This window comes from Aphelocoma coerulescens, chromosome 2, assembly GCF_041296385.1.
Source record: "Aphelocoma coerulescens isolate FSJ_1873_10779 chromosome 2, UR_Acoe_1.0, whole genome shotgun sequence".
NCBI classification, from domain to species: Eukaryota; Metazoa; Chordata; class Aves; order Passeriformes; family Corvidae; genus Aphelocoma; species Aphelocoma coerulescens.
This window is the reverse complement of record NC_091015.1, coordinates 117525399-117540612: the sequence shown is the minus strand read 5'-3', so window position 1 is coordinate 117540612 and position 15214 is coordinate 117525399. Positions and strand designations below refer to the sequence as shown.

Genomic DNA, 15214 nt, shown 5'->3' with positions numbered 1-15214 from the left:
TGGATCTGTAATGGTCTGTTATATATGCTGCAGCTCAGATCCATTGCTGAACAAAAGGGATGATTCTGCTTGCCAGTTTATGTATGGCCACTGTATCTTGGAAGGAATTGGTCACTGTGCTCTGAGGGTTTTGATAACGTATTAATTATAAACAACTGAAAATAAGGACAGAAAAGGCAACAAGCATTAGGCAGTTTAAATCATTGTTTCATTGTAGAGAAAAGTGAAGTTAACTGCAGCTGATTAAAACAGATACCACTGGGAATATTTACATCCACATTTTGTTATTTCTGGGAAACAGATGCAGAACCAACAGAAACACCAGAGCCTCCACCATATGAGAAGAGAATGCAGTTTCTTGAGGACGAATTGTTTAGACTTACACGGTCTGTGATTGAACTTCAGTCCTCTGTGGCAGGTGTGAATGAAAACCTGAAGCTGACTGTACAAGAAGATGCTAGCAAGATGTTGGTCACTTGGCTGAACAACCTTTACGACCGCCCAGAGCCTGACAGTGCAGTTGGTGGTGCAACAGACACTATTCAGCTGCCAGGACTCTTCAACAATAAAGATCAAAAAGACCCTTTTATTGATTTTGAAATGGAAGATATAAAGTCTGAGCTAGCTGAGGTCAAAGAAGCCTTGAAGATGAGGAATGATGAGCTGGAGGAACTGAATGGAAAGGTAAAAGGTTATGAAGGACAATTGAAACAACTGCAGGAGGTAGCACGAGGACCTACAATAACAATGCCCCATGACAATATATATCAGGAATATATAGACTCAAAATTTGAGTCCCTCAGGCAAGAAATAATGGAAGCACTTGAAAAGGAAGTGGCTGATCTGAAGAACTCCTGTGAGGATATTCAGCAGCAGTATGATGACAATAACTGTGTAGGGATAATCGATGTTATAAGAGGAAAAGAGAATGACTTGAGAAAAGAAATAAATACGCTCCGCACTCAGATTCCATCAAATGACTCCAGTTGTTGCAAGAAGGGCGAGGGAAATGACTTTGACCAACAGATGAAAGACTTAGATAAGAAGATTGACAGAATTGTGGAAGCACAGAGGATGCTGAATGTCAGAATAGATAATGAAATCATTCGATTGTCAACTCCAGATCTAGAAGATGTGTTTGGTGAGAGGCTGGAGGAGCTGGATGCGAGGATGAATATTACGGAACGAAATGCTGAAGAGCATTGTTTTTATGTCGAGGAGACTCTCCGCAGTGCTATCGCTGCTGAGGTGGATGAACTGAGAGACTTGTTCGACCAAAAGCTGCGGGCACTGGAGGTTAGGCTGGGTGGCACTATTTTAGAGATTGCCAACACCACAGACCCAGATGGAGTGTTTGTTAATCCTGGGCCCATCTTGCCCAGCGATGCAGGATTTGCAAATGAGCAGTTTACAGCAGAGATGAATTTCCTGAAGGACAAACTGCTGTCACTTGAACAGGTCTGTGGGCAGAAATGTCAGTCTGCACCACAAGGTATGGAGGGCCTTCAGAAAGAGCTAGAAAATTGTAATGACAAGTACAATCACTTGCTTTTGAAAACAGAGAATAATTCTGTTCTCCTGCAGTCTCTAAATAGCTCTCTTAATGAGAAACTCAGATTAATTAAGAGTAACCAACGTGACGTGCAGAAAATGCAGAGAGATGTACGTGTATTCCGATACAATCTAAATGCCATTGATAAAGATATGAAAAATCTTCAAGATGGCCTGAGTAGCTGCAGGGAGCAGCTTCTGGGTGTCAATTCGACATGCAGAAAAACACAGCGAGGTGTCTTCCGAAAAATTGATCAAATGCAGAGGACATTTGCAAATCAAACTGCTCATTCCAATGAGAACTGCTGTGGTGAAGTGAAAGACAGACTAGAACAATTGAATGACCATATCCTGAATGATCTTAGCAAGTGCAAAGAAAAGACCCAAGGTGTCCAGGAAGATGTTTCAGATGTTGAGAGCAGAGTCTCACATGTTGAAAAAGTCTGTGGCAAGCTGGACTCTGTTTCAGACAGCTTGCAGAATATAAAAGACGGTCTGAATAAGCACGTGAGCAGCTTATGGAACTGCATCCGTGAAATGAATGGAACTATAGCATCTCATTCTACTGATATTTCTGGCCTCAAAAAGTCTGTACAACAGTTTCATAGTCAGGTTTCCAAAATCACCACAGACATTGAAGGCGTGCTGAAATCACAGTCTGACACAAGTAAGTTCCTTGCTTTATTTTTTTTTAACTTTTGTTTGTTTGTTTGTTTTTCAACTGGCTTTCCTTTCTGAAACTCTTAGAAAAGAACTAAATAAGGGAGGAAAAACTTAATATTACACAATATCTACTTTGTTTTTACAGTGACTCTAATTTTGGCTCTTTGCTCCAGAACACCACAGAGTACTTTGAGTGCTTTTAAAAGTACCCTCCAAAAAAATAAAAAAGAAGTCTTACATGTTTTTATGTTACTTTGAGCTGGAATAAAGAGAGTGGGAAAAAGTAGTGGTTTTGAATAGTGATTTTAAAGTGAGTTTTTATGTAATAATTGTCTGTATTATTCCAGTTCATTTGATTTCATTTTTGTTTTGTTTAATTTTGTTGTTGAAGATTATTCTGTATTTCTCAGGGAAAATTGAACAGTAAATAGAGAAAACTGAAGTCAAATGAATTCAAATTGATGATAAGAAAGATTTCCTCTAAGTTGTGTTTTTAGCATGAGTTGATGATTATAATTCAGCACCAACTCTTTGATCTAGAAGTTTCACAAGTGAGCTCTGGCATTTTTTGGCATGGCAATATAAGACTAGTGCTTCATCTCTCCCCCAGAAGCTTCCATTCCCACAAGGTTGTTGGCAGTAGTTGGCACATTCCAGCTGGCAGTGTTCTAACACCTCAGCTGGTTCTGTTAGTCCAACATGTTGGTGCAAATCTACCTCCACAGGTGGTTTAAAGTTTGCATCAGAGCAGATGAGAAGCCAGGGCACATTCCCTTTGGCTCAAAATGCTGGGAAATGGTAACCTCAGCATGTTGGTGAGCCTTGCCTTGAAGGTTTAGAGACCTTGCCCAATGCCATCCAGTTCCCTCTACAGTTCTTGCTCAAAATTTCAGCAATGGGTTGTTTTACTGAGACTTGAAGTTTACAGGAGGAAGCTGAGTTCCTCTTTTCCCGTTTCTGTTAACATGACACAAAATCATAGGAATTTGAGACTGTTTTGAAGCTGCACTCCCCAGGTGGTTGATGCTTCTGGTTCTAATTCTGTGCATGTATGAGATAAATAAGAGGCCAATTTCTTTGACTGGCCTAAAATTAGAAGAGGTGCTGAAGGAAGAGCCTGTGGGCTGTTGCAACTGATGGTGGTTGGGAGAGATCAGATGCAAGACTCTTGAGTGTTCTTTCTTGAATGGACAAGTTGTGTTTCTTGAAGGGTCTGAAATTAATTTCTGTAGGGAAGAATATCGTCCTCACCCTGAGGCAGAGACTTGAAAACCTGTGATAGATGTGTTTCTTTTGTTTAGTTGTTTAAAACCAAATGCATAGCAGCACTTGACACAAAAATCCTTCTGAGGTGAGAAGCTTTTGTGTGAATTAAAAAAAAAGTTTCTTTTCCTTTAAAGGAGGAAATGGAGTGAAGAGGGACTGTAAATTTCAGGTAATTCTTTTACTGTAATTTTGACTTAAATTCAACAGGGTTAGGACCTCTATCCCTAAACCTTGCAGAAGCAGACCCAGTCTCCATTAAAATGGAACATGATGTATCTGTATAATCCTGTTTCTCATCCATCCTGCCCAAAATTAACTAGCACTAGGGACCAACATTGGCGAAAGGTCCAAGATACACACAGCTAGTAATCTTTCTTCTGCTATTTGAAGCAGGTGTTCAAGTAACCTCATGGGTTGCACTTATCAGCCCTTGTTAAAATGTATTAAAGCATTAAAAAGCCTCAGCACTCCTGGGTCTCCATAAAATAATACCTTTTCAGGGCAGACTGCTCCATCCACCACTGTGTGATAAAAGGCTATGGAAGGATGCTGCTGCTGGGGTGCAGGAACTCTGAGCATCCCTTGCTGCTCTGGGGTGCCCCTGGCCTCTGCAGGATTTGTGAAGCATACACTGCAGTTCCCAAATGTTTTCAATTACAATAACACTGTCTGGCACAGCAGCCTAAGTAAGTTTTGATGGCTGGAGTTGCAGAAAGATTTTGGCAGAAGAGCCTTTTTTGGAAGTGATTTTGGGAACCCTGTTACATGAGTTGGGGTATGGCTTTAACTATTTTTACATCTGTGATCTGCAGCATTGTCTCCCATACCAATGTTATTTGGCAGGAAGACCTGGACTTGGATCAGTGGAGAGTTTCTTAGGCACAATTTGCCAGCATATCGTAGCACTCAAATGATGTCATCTGACTTCAGAGGGGCCGAAACAGAAACAAGTTGTTACTAATAAAGTTGTTTAAGGGCAGTAAGGCAAGGATGCGTTGCAAGAAATAAAATGTAAAATCTTACCAAGCAGTGTAAAGCCCAGCAAAGTCAAATGACCCTCATCTTAAAAATGTGGCTGCATTTTCTCCCATATTTTTTATTAAGAGGTTTAAAACACCTCAATCCTCAAACTAACTTAGTGAATGACTGTGCATCAGATACGAACCCAGAGACCAGAAATGTATTTTATTTGTTGCAACTCCTGGCGAAGGTAGTGAAATGTCCTACAGCACGCAAGGCAGTGGTGACAGCAGGCAGTAGTCTGCTCAAAGCATTTAGGGAACCATACATGATGTGCTCTCCAAGGTAAAGCAATCCAGCAGCTTTCCATTCCCATTAAATGGTGCCTTGCCCCAGCTCCATGTCTCATAGTCCAAGTTGCTCTCATTGCACTCTGGTCCTCTCTGTGGGTATGTTTGCTCTTCACATGGCACGGAACTGAAAGACATGTTAAAGTTGGTGGTCTCTTTTAACTTACTGCCTACTCATATATAGGCATGATTCATAGATCCATGAAGTTTTCCAGGAACCAAAAGTGTGGTCTTGTAGCCAGATACCGTGCTGGGAGTGCAGTTTGCTTTGGTTACGGTTATTTGATCTGACCTGCCATTCCTATGGTAGTTGGCTGTGTAGCAGGGTTTTGAAACCAACAGCAAAATGTTGTCTGATGAAGTTGTGGCCTAAGAAACCAAATGTGTGCTCTGCATTACAGCATCGATAAAATGCACCATAAAATTTTAATGTGGTAGTGTGAATAGTCATATAGTCAGTTCCTCTGGGTTCCCTGTGAGCTTGTGCACAATGCTGCTTTCTAACAGAATTGTGAAATCCCCTTGGTGTCTGTAACAAAACTCAAGTGAGGTCTTTTTGGCTACTTGTGAGAGCAGGCACAGATTCCTTTACTTGCTAGTTAGCGTTATGCACTTTGTTTCTGTGTGATTTGGGGGCTGAGGAGAGCATGAGAAGATGGTGGTACGTGATATGGTAACCACATTGTCACTCACAACAGTGATGACAAGCAGAGCAGCAAGGCTGCTGCTGCAGAGAACAGTGTTACTGTTCCTGGCTGTGTAATGATCTCAGCTCTATTCTTTGCCTTCCCAGATAGATGGGAAGAGGATGGGAAGATTTTGTTCATGGCCTGCTCAGCAAAGTTAAAGCAGATCTCTACTCACACGTATCTGATTGCTTCCACTTGAAGTTGAGCTTTAGGCAAGTGATTCTGGATTTAGTGTTGTGGAGATGGGACAATTCTGAATATTGCAGTATTTATGTTGCATGCAAGGAAGCAGTTTCCTCAGGATATGGGACTTCAGCAGTTGATGGTTATTTAAAGGTCCAGAAAAGCAAGCAGAGAAATATATTCATTTTTCCAGTGTCATTTCAAATAATTGTCTTAATAAAGCTTAGCATAACTGACTCAAGAAATGACAAGTCCGTGCATCCCAAGGTGAAGTATTTTGTCAATTTGTTTTTTCAGTGAGGTTAATCTGAAGATTTTAGTTGAAGGTCTAAATCAGTACCTCTGTGGACAGAAGTTGTCTCACTAAGTTAACAATTCTGTTAAACAATTCGCCTCAATACTTAAAGACTTTTTTTGAAAGTTTTTATAAGATTTTTTTAATCTTAGGGTTTTAATGAAAATAATTTTAATCTGTATAAAGTGACCATTTCACTCTCTAGACCTCTGCCCTGTGGGCTGAGTGAGCTTCAGCCCAGCTTTGTGGTGCATTGCTTGTATGAGTTTCAATTCTCCTGACAGTTAAAAGTCAGCCAGCAAAGCTCAGGGAGGTTTTTTTCTAGCAGCCATATCTAGCAAATGAATGCAGGTGGTGCGAGACTATGACTTCAGACAGGCTCCCAGTACTCTGGAAGGCTTATGTGGGCTTTTAAAGCTTTTATGAGACTGAAAACAAGAAATGAGATTCACAAGGGTAAAGTGCAGGTGTCGAGTTGTCACAAAACAGCACATGGGTTGCCAGTGACACTGTCTGGACCCCAGCCATGCGTTTGGGACAATACCTGCACAACTTTGTTGTATGCTCTTCCCCAAAGGCGCAGAGTAAGGCTCTCCTGGGGTCCCCAGACACACAGCCGAGCCAGGGGAAGCCTCACACCACATCTGCTTCTCGGCACAGCCAGCTGGCTTAGCCCTAGCCACTGGTGAATTTGCCTTGGCTGATTTTGGATGGTACTGAAGGGAAGTGCTTCATTCTGAACCACTCAGAGAGGTGGTCTCCACCGTGGACCATGGCAAGTATGTCTGGTGTGCAATGGGTTGTGACAGATAAATTTGCAACGGGATGTTTGCCCATTTCCACAGAAACTCACATCCATCCCTGTGCCTAAAGACGTTTTGGTCTCAAAATGCAACCAAAGCAACCTATGCTGAAGTTTAATTTAGCATGAAATTGTATTTATTCTGTGTAAAAGCTGTCATTGCATCTGCTAAAATCTACACAATTGTAAATTTCTGTTCTTAGTGTAGATGTAATTCAGCTTTACTCTTGGGAGGACACTGCATCCTTAAGTGTCATCTAGGACTTCATTTTTATGAATAAACCAGAATTCCTATAAAGGGCTTAGAACTTGACCAGATACACAAATGTAACCATGTCAGCGCTGTTCAACTCTGATGTCATGTGGGTTGGCTGCCCTAGTGGAAAAGTCTTTTAATGGTATCTCTTCTATTTAAACAATAAAGAATTTTGTGATAGATTATATCCTGGGCTTCTGCCTTCATTGTCAGAAAATATTAGTAATGGAGGTACTTGGAAATTTAAGTCCATCGCTTTTAAAAGTAAGGGAGAAAAAACACTTAAGTCATGTTCATTTACTGATGTTTTTTGCTGTGGATAATTTTCGTTATGATTGTGCTAAAGGTCCAGCCTTGTGCTAGGAGTTGAGTGAGTACAGAGTCAAAAGCAAACACGATGGGTGTGAGGGGTTGAGGAGAACTGAAGTGAAAGCAGAGAGAGAGAGCATGCTCTGGAATGAAGGTACCAGTGGGAATAAATTTGACACTCAGCCTGTTTGGTGCAGAAAGGCCAAGCTGGCCTAGCAATTGAATGAATGCTCATGGGTTATTTGACTGCTGCTTGCCCTGTCTCCAGGCTGTCTTCATTCCTTTTCCTCTATCACACAGGCTGTAAAGAGTGGAGTCTGTAATACTTCAGGAGTGGAATGGCGTTTAGCCAGCACAGTCTTGGGTCTGAGAGAACAGGTGGCCTCCAACTGAGTCCTGTTTTATTTTGAAGTATTTATTATGCAAAATTATGCAATCTTATGTTCTATTTTAGGCAAATAATTTTGTATTTTTCCTCTTCTTTCATCATGTCAAAGGTCGACCAGAAGTACCACAGCAGCCCTTGCCACCAAGGCCACCTGTGCAGCCCCAGCCTGGCATATCCCTGCTGCCATCAAGGCCCAGGGTACAGCCCCCACGGCAGAGGATCCCCCTCCTGCCACCACAGCTGAGACCTCCTCCACGTCCAGCTCTGCCAGGGTCAGCAGTTGTGCCGCTTCTGCCTGGAACAACCGGCATCATCTTGGAGACAGGGGAGGCAGGGCCTCCTGGCACGGTTTTAATGTCTGGGAGAGGGCGTCTTAGAAGTGCAGATGGTCAGGCTGGCCAAAGTACCATGCCCATTGCTGAAGGGTACGCTGGAGCACCAGGTGAGAGAGTCAAACTGGTAGTGAATCCCTCCTGACTAAGTGTAAGGGATATGTCAGGTCTTGCTGGAGAGGTGTCACTGGTATCTGTCGTGCTTTACCAGCCCCCTTTCGGCCTTTAATGGACACCCACTGAGGCTGTTGCTGTTGGGAGTGGGTTTACAGCAGAGTTGATTTGTGAATGGGCCTCTGCAGCCTCCAGCTGGCTGCAGAAGCAGGGGAAACACATTCAGTGCCAGTTTTGTTGCCTTTCCAAGGCTGCACAAAGCATGAGGTCAACAGAGATGATGTAAAATCCCTGGTAACTACAGCAGTCTTTGCCACTAGGGAAACTTAAATAATTTTTTTTCTTTCCATAATGCTTGCATTGAATTTAGTACATTGGAGTAATAACTTGGTTCTCTTTGCCATGAGCACCCCAGTTTAACAATAATTGAGCATCCCATAGGAGACACTATTTAGTAGCTATTTTGGTAGGTAGCTGTTCAGTAACCAGGGATGCTTTTTAGAGGACTGCAGTGATCTTTGGTCATAATGTACTCTGCTATGTACTGAGTCACACATACTACTTTTTCTTTGTAGGATATCCAAAGTCATCTCCTTCTACCATGGATTCACAAGGTAAGGCCGTTGTTTCCTAGAAACTTTTCATACAGGTACTTAATGTTCATTTCAGTCCCTGGAAGGTCATGGCTGAGAGAAAAAAATGTGTTGATTTTTAGTATTTAAGTTTAGCATTGAGGAAAATCTGACCAATTTTTGCTATACCTAAGCATTAAAACGTAATCTGTATCTTTTGAAAATATGGAAGTGGGGAGAAGAGTTAGGTTTTGAAAATAATTTTGGGTTCTTGCTACTGAATTCACTGTGTGTTTTTTAAATACAGAGAGTTTGTATTTTCTAGCTAATGTCAGTATGGACCTTTCTATTTGCCTTCTAAATGAGAAAATAAATAGATATTTATGGTTATTTTATTATTTCTTTAATAAAATATGAATAAGGCCAAGACTAGGACCTTGAAGAACTGCTGGTGTCTTAGCCTAGTGCATGAGGTTGTTCTCCTCTTGGGAGGACTTCTGGCTTTGTTATCATCACCTGGGCTTGTGTTCCTGACTTCAGTGAAAGCAGAAGTGCTGCCACTGACAGCCACTGATTAAAACAATTCAAAATGCAGTTCTCTGGTTTGCTGGGGGTTTTAAAAACATTTTTATAATTGTTAGTATTACAATTTATTTACGAATTTGTATGATAAACAGGTATAAAACTTATGTAGGACATGCTAGCTGGCCTAGATAAATATGTTGATTGGGTGCTGCCAGCCCTGCAGCCTCATACTCAAGATATTATCGAACCCTGGGGAATAGTATCCACAATCAAAGTAAATATTTCCACACCCTCTTCAAAAAGAGCTATTTCATCTAAATTTGTTTGAGGAAATATGGGCAATAGATGGAAGTAAAACTTTAGGGCTTTATGAAATCCAAAATCCTATGCCCCCAGGACTTAGTTTGATGGCCATAACAAAATCACAAATACACTTCGTGAATACTGGTCTGGGGACTGACAAAGAATTGTAAAGAATTCATGCTCTAATTCTGATATTTATACCTTCTAATTAAAATTCCATCATAGCCTTAAAGCAATCTTTTTGCATTTGAGGATTATAGGGGTAAGAACAGACAGCAATAGATGAGGTTTCTGGAAGAGGATAAGAAGTAAAGAAACATTCATTTATCTTGATGCCAGCAAAGCCAATACAGATGTCTAGATTTCTGTGATAAATGTATTTCCTGGGGGTTTTCTTCCCATCACAATTTATAGATAGCAGTATTTTAATCAGTTTATGATAAAACTGTGTGAAACACTAGGTAGATGTTAAAAGTGTTGAAAAGGCAGGGTACAGCAGGAGTGTGCCTGTGTGCTGCTTGGTGGAACGTGTTGGTGGAACAGTGTGCCAGTTACCACCCTGGGATCCTGAGGGAGGAGGGCTGGACCGAGGAGTTCATTTTCCTGATCCATGCCCCTGAATACCTATCTAAATACAAGATATACCTGCTGATTTGTCCTTGAAGTTCTCACAGTGTGCCTTGCCAACCTCAACGCCAGATAGTCAGAAAACAGAGAGATAAGGATGGTACAAAAAGCTGTTAAGACTTCTGTGGAGCTGGAGCATTTACATCCACTGTCCCTAATCTGGACTGGCTGGATTGATGGGCTGAGGACAACTGGATGAAGTTCAACATGACCAAGTACCAGGTCTTCCACTTTGGTCACAATAACCTGCTGCAGTGCTACAGGCTGGGGCAGAGTGGCTGGAAAGCTGCCCAGAGGAAAAAGACCTTGGGGTGCTGGTCAACAGCAGCTGAACATGAGGCAGCTGTGCCCAGGTGGCCAAGAAGGCCAATGGCACCCTGGCCTCTATCACAAATAGTGTGTCCAGCAGGAGTGGGGAAGTGATTCTTCCCCTGTATTTGGCATTGGTGAGGCCACACCTCAAGTGCTGTGTCCGGTTCTGGGCCATTCAATTCAGGAAGGACACTGAGGTGCTGAACAGAGTCCAGAGAAGGGCATTGAAGCTGGTGAAGGGTCTGGAGCACAAATCTGATGAGGAGTGGCTGAGGGTGCTGGGGGTGTTTAGCCTGGAGAAAAGGAGGCCTCAGGGGTGACCTTATCACTCTCTACAACTCCCTGAAAGGAAGGTGTAGCCAGCTGGGGGTCGGCCTCTTCTCCCAGGCAACAAGTGACAGGACAAGAGGACATGGCCTTCAGCTGCACCAGGGGAGGATTAGGCTGGACATGAGGAAGAATTTCTTCACAGAAAGGGTGATCAGACTTTGGAATGGATGCCCAGGGGGTTGGTGGAGCCACCGTCCCTGGAGGTGTTTAAGGAATAACTGGACGTGGCACTCAGTGCTATGGTCTGGTTGACATGGTCGTGTTTGGTCACAGGTTGGACTCAATCTCAGAGGTCTTTTCCAGTCTAATTGAGTCTGTGATTCTGTGATTCTAATTGTCAGTGTCTGGTGAAGAGAGCATTCTGGGACAGCATTCAGCAGTTAACAGTGTTGTGGAAATTAACAACTGGGGAAGGGAAGATTTGTGGCTTATTGGAGGAGGAACTTAATGCATAAATAAGGCATGAAGGAATCCTTACTGTCTAATTAGTTCAGGACAACTGTTTATGATATCCTTGGCAGTCTTCACCTAGTACGTTTTGTGGTACTCAAATTCAAATTTAAAAGATGATCAGATGTTCTTGTACTATAATTCCTAATATAAAAATCTTGTACTATCAGGATGGCCTTCTGAGTACTCTCTTTCTGTTTCCGAAAATCTTCTGTGACATAAAAGGACTGTTCAGGAAGAAGTCGAGGGCTCCAGTTCTGTCTCCTGGGACTAAAGTAGCCCACTTTCATGCTTTTCTTGAATGCTGAGGCATGATTTGCATATTTTCAGTACCAGAGTTTTTCTTGATTTTTTTCAGATTCCTTAAATATGGGCAGGCGTCCCACAATATTAAGTTGTAGGTGAAGATCTTTGAGGACTCACAAGTGTTAATGAGAGAGTACAAGATACAATATTACATAGTAGCTCATACAGGCAAGGAGTTCACAGCGAAGGTGAGTGTGAGTCAAGTGTCAGGACCTGAGTACATCCATTTAATCCTTTTTAATACAGCAAGAGTTGGATATTTGTATAAGGAGCAGTAGGTAAGTGCTGAAGCAAATCTTCCCTTGCTGCAGTGTGAAAGGATGAAGTTGTAAGAGCAGACACAGAGGTGTTACTAACAGACTCAGGAGAAAAGTGTGTGTGCCTTCATAGCACACCGAGTTATCATCCACATTAGAATCACTGTGACTCAGAAGAGCAGCTTCATTGAGCACTGGCTCATGGAAATCAGTGGGGTGCTGTGCTGTATGGCCAACCCATAGACAGGAGGAATGTTTCTGAAAATGAGATGTTAAGGTCAAATTGGAGAGTTTAAAGGAGAAAAAAAAAAGGCAGGGCAGTGATAAATTGCTGGTATTTTTGTCCCATTTGCTCTAACTGAAATTACACACTTTGCCCTCATTTAGACTGAGGAGTATTAACCATTTGTCAGAGGAAATCTGACAAATCCTCCTTACTCCTGCTATATCCAAGGGAATCATAAGTGCCTCCTGACAAATGAATTATGTACTTACAGTTTCTCTTCTGTGTTGGTTCTTCCTCATTCCAGTTGCTGAGCAGTTGTCAGCAGCACTGTCACACTGTTGGTTTTTTCTCTTTTCATCTTGATAGCAAATGCCTATGCTGTGTGCTTTTTTGTTTTGCTTAGTGATATTTTTTCTTTTCCTTCCTTCTGGCCCTTGGGCTCTGTGGGAGGCATGAACTGTGCTTGGAAGTCAAAAGAGAGGTGGAGAACCAGAGACACAACTAGCAGATGGGTGGAAGTAGCCATAACCTAACAAGGGCCACCCGTGCATCTTCTGTGGTTTTTTGACTCCCCAGAATGCATTACAGTAGCTTTGATTGCCAAGAACAGACTTACCTGCTCCTGCTTACATCTATGTGTAATATCTCAAGGGAAACCTTCCTGAATGCATCTGAAGCCAAAAGAGCTTCTTCCTGCCCCAAAAGGGGGAGTAAAACTGTGGTCAAATCTTTTGTGAAAGTTTTTGTCTGCCTAGCAGTTTCTTCATCAGAGCTGTGCCTGTGGTTCACAGTTTTAAAATGCTTTAATTTTTTTTTTCTGATGTTTATACTTCCATAATACTGACTGCTCAAATGACAGTAGTGTCCAAGCCTGGACCTTCCCTCGAGAAGCTGAACTTTGATCTTTGCATGAAGAAAAGTGTTTGCAAGAGGGGACATGTAAGAGAAGGTGGTGCAGCCCTCTGTAAAGTTCTGCAAAAGCACTGCTGAGCTGTTGGTAGGAATTGTGAACACTTCAAACAGGCACAACTCCAGCTGGAAGCTGGGAAGAGGGGAAGAGAGCACAGACACACTGCATCTTTACTGTGCATCTTCTATCGACCCCTGAACTGATCTAGAGGATAGTCAGACAGGTTTAAGATCTAGAGGATCTGAACTGATCTAGAGGATAGTCAGACAGGTTTAAGACTTCTCCTTTGAATAGATATATATGGTATGCTAAACTAGGCTGCAGATCTGAAGCAATTTCATCAGCATAGCAACAAATAGTTATTTCTAGTAACTATTCTAGCAATTAGTGAAGGAAAATCTTGAAGGAAGCCATGGAGAGCCAGGGCAGGAGTCACTCCTTTATTCAGATGACACCAACCCAAACAGGACTGTAGCTGCTCCAAAGCTGGCAGTGTTTCTGGGCAGGCAACACATGGTTTGTTCCACTTGTGCAATGTGACTGCAGGGGATAGACACCTTCTGAGTGAGCCAACAAGTTGAGGTGTGTTTTCAATTAATCTGAGTCTCAAGATAAGCTGAGAGGAGCTTTCTGTAAGTAGCGTTGTGTTAAGGTGGTGGAGCTCTACAGAAGCTGTTTAAGTAAGTAGACTTCTAATTAATTAGACTTCCAACTAATTTTGGTCCTTTCAAATAACATCATTTTAGCTTACAGGAGCACCTGCAGGCACACTGGCAGGTAGGAGTAATGAAAAAGGGCTTCTGTCTATCTGCTGAGCATGAGACCAAATGCTAAATAGGAAGATTTCCAAAGATAATGAGGCAGCTGGTTACCAGCCCCTGAGGGAAATCAGCATAGTTATTTGCCAGTTCTGAAGTTGCAGGCATGTCTTCCCCTTTGCCTTCTCCTCCCCCCTGCCCCAGCTGAGTTATTCTGAAAAACGATGGATAGCAGAACACTTGTATATCCACATTTTAGATTATGTGACTTTTTAAACTTTTAATCAATATCATCTGAATTGGATTGGATTTCAGGAAAAGGTTCTTCACCCAGAGGGTGGTTGGGTGCTGGAACAGGCTCCCCAGGGAAGTGGGAACAGCACCAAGCCTGACAGAGTTCAAGAAGTGTTTGGACAATGCCCTCAGACATAAGGTGTGATTGCTAGGGTGTCCTGTGCAGGGCCAGGAGTTGGACTTAAATGATCCTTGTGAGTCTCTTTAAATTTGAGATGCTCAATAATTTGATGAATGTTGCATTTGTTGCTGATTGGCATCTCTGAGAGGGAGAGGCCAAACATTAGTTTTAAGGAAGGCAGAAGGAGCAGGGTGAAACAGCAGCTGTGGATGACTTCAGGGCATTTGTTGTTTAGCTACTTGCCCAGACAAAGCAGCAAGAATTGACTACTTCTAGCAGTGTGTACTGCCTTAAGGAAAATGTTTAAAGGGAATGTAACTAGAATGGGACTAGTAAGCGGTTGAGCACTGAACACTTGCCATTAAGTGAGTCTGTTAAAAGTAAAAATTTGTCTTAATTATCCAAATTATATTTCATCCAGCCCAGTCTAACAGCAGTGTTTATCTAGTAACTGGATAGCCACTATAAAATACCTGTCTGTTTGATCTGATGAGAAAGGAAGAAAAAATAGTGAAGTGAAAAGTGCCCCAAAAGAGAAGTGCTGGAGAGAGACAAAAGGTTCTCTTTGCATTAATACTGAAGTGCTGTATATTCTTATAGCCATTTTCACTATACTTTGGCAGAGAAAGTGGGAAATCTAAGCCGTGCACAGCTTCTCAACATGACAAGGAAAGCTGGCACGAGCTATAATCTTTAGCATTCCTATGGCCATTGTGATAGTGATGGAGAGTGGAGATTTTGGAAGTCAGCCTCCGCCCTGAAGAAAGTCTTTGGCAGAAGCATTGTTGAATTGAAAGGCGGTAGGATTTCCACTGCCGGCATTTACAAGCCATTCCTTAGAAGGGAAAAAAAACCCAAAAAAACCTGTGGCCAAGGCAGGAACTTTATGGTGCTCAGTAAATTTTATGGTGAGACACCTGGGGCCTGGGCCAGCAATACTGGTTCTGCTAATTCTGGCATCCGGCAAGTGGCAGGATTAGTCCAAGTGGAGTATGTGCAGGAACAGAGACATTGGATTATAAAGCATCATAGGGAAAAGGCTGTGTTGTCATCCTGATGTGACTC

General features: G+C 42.3%; 1 protein-coding gene across 1 annotated transcript in view; it reads left to right on the top strand.

The window, feature by feature from the left end:
• The window catches only part of EMILIN2 (elastin microfibril interfacer 2), a 38097-nt gene that overhangs the window by 15263 nt on the left and 7620 nt on the right, over nucleotides 1-15214 (top strand). Inside the window, exons 4-6 of the mRNA XM_069004556.1 lie at nucleotides 302-2218; nucleotides 7822-8154; nucleotides 8734-8772. Coding sequence (XP_068860657.1) covers nucleotides 302-2218; nucleotides 7822-8154; nucleotides 8734-8772 — 2289 coding nt within the window. The remainder of the gene's footprint in view (nucleotides 1-301; nucleotides 2219-7821; nucleotides 8155-8733; nucleotides 8773-15214) is intronic.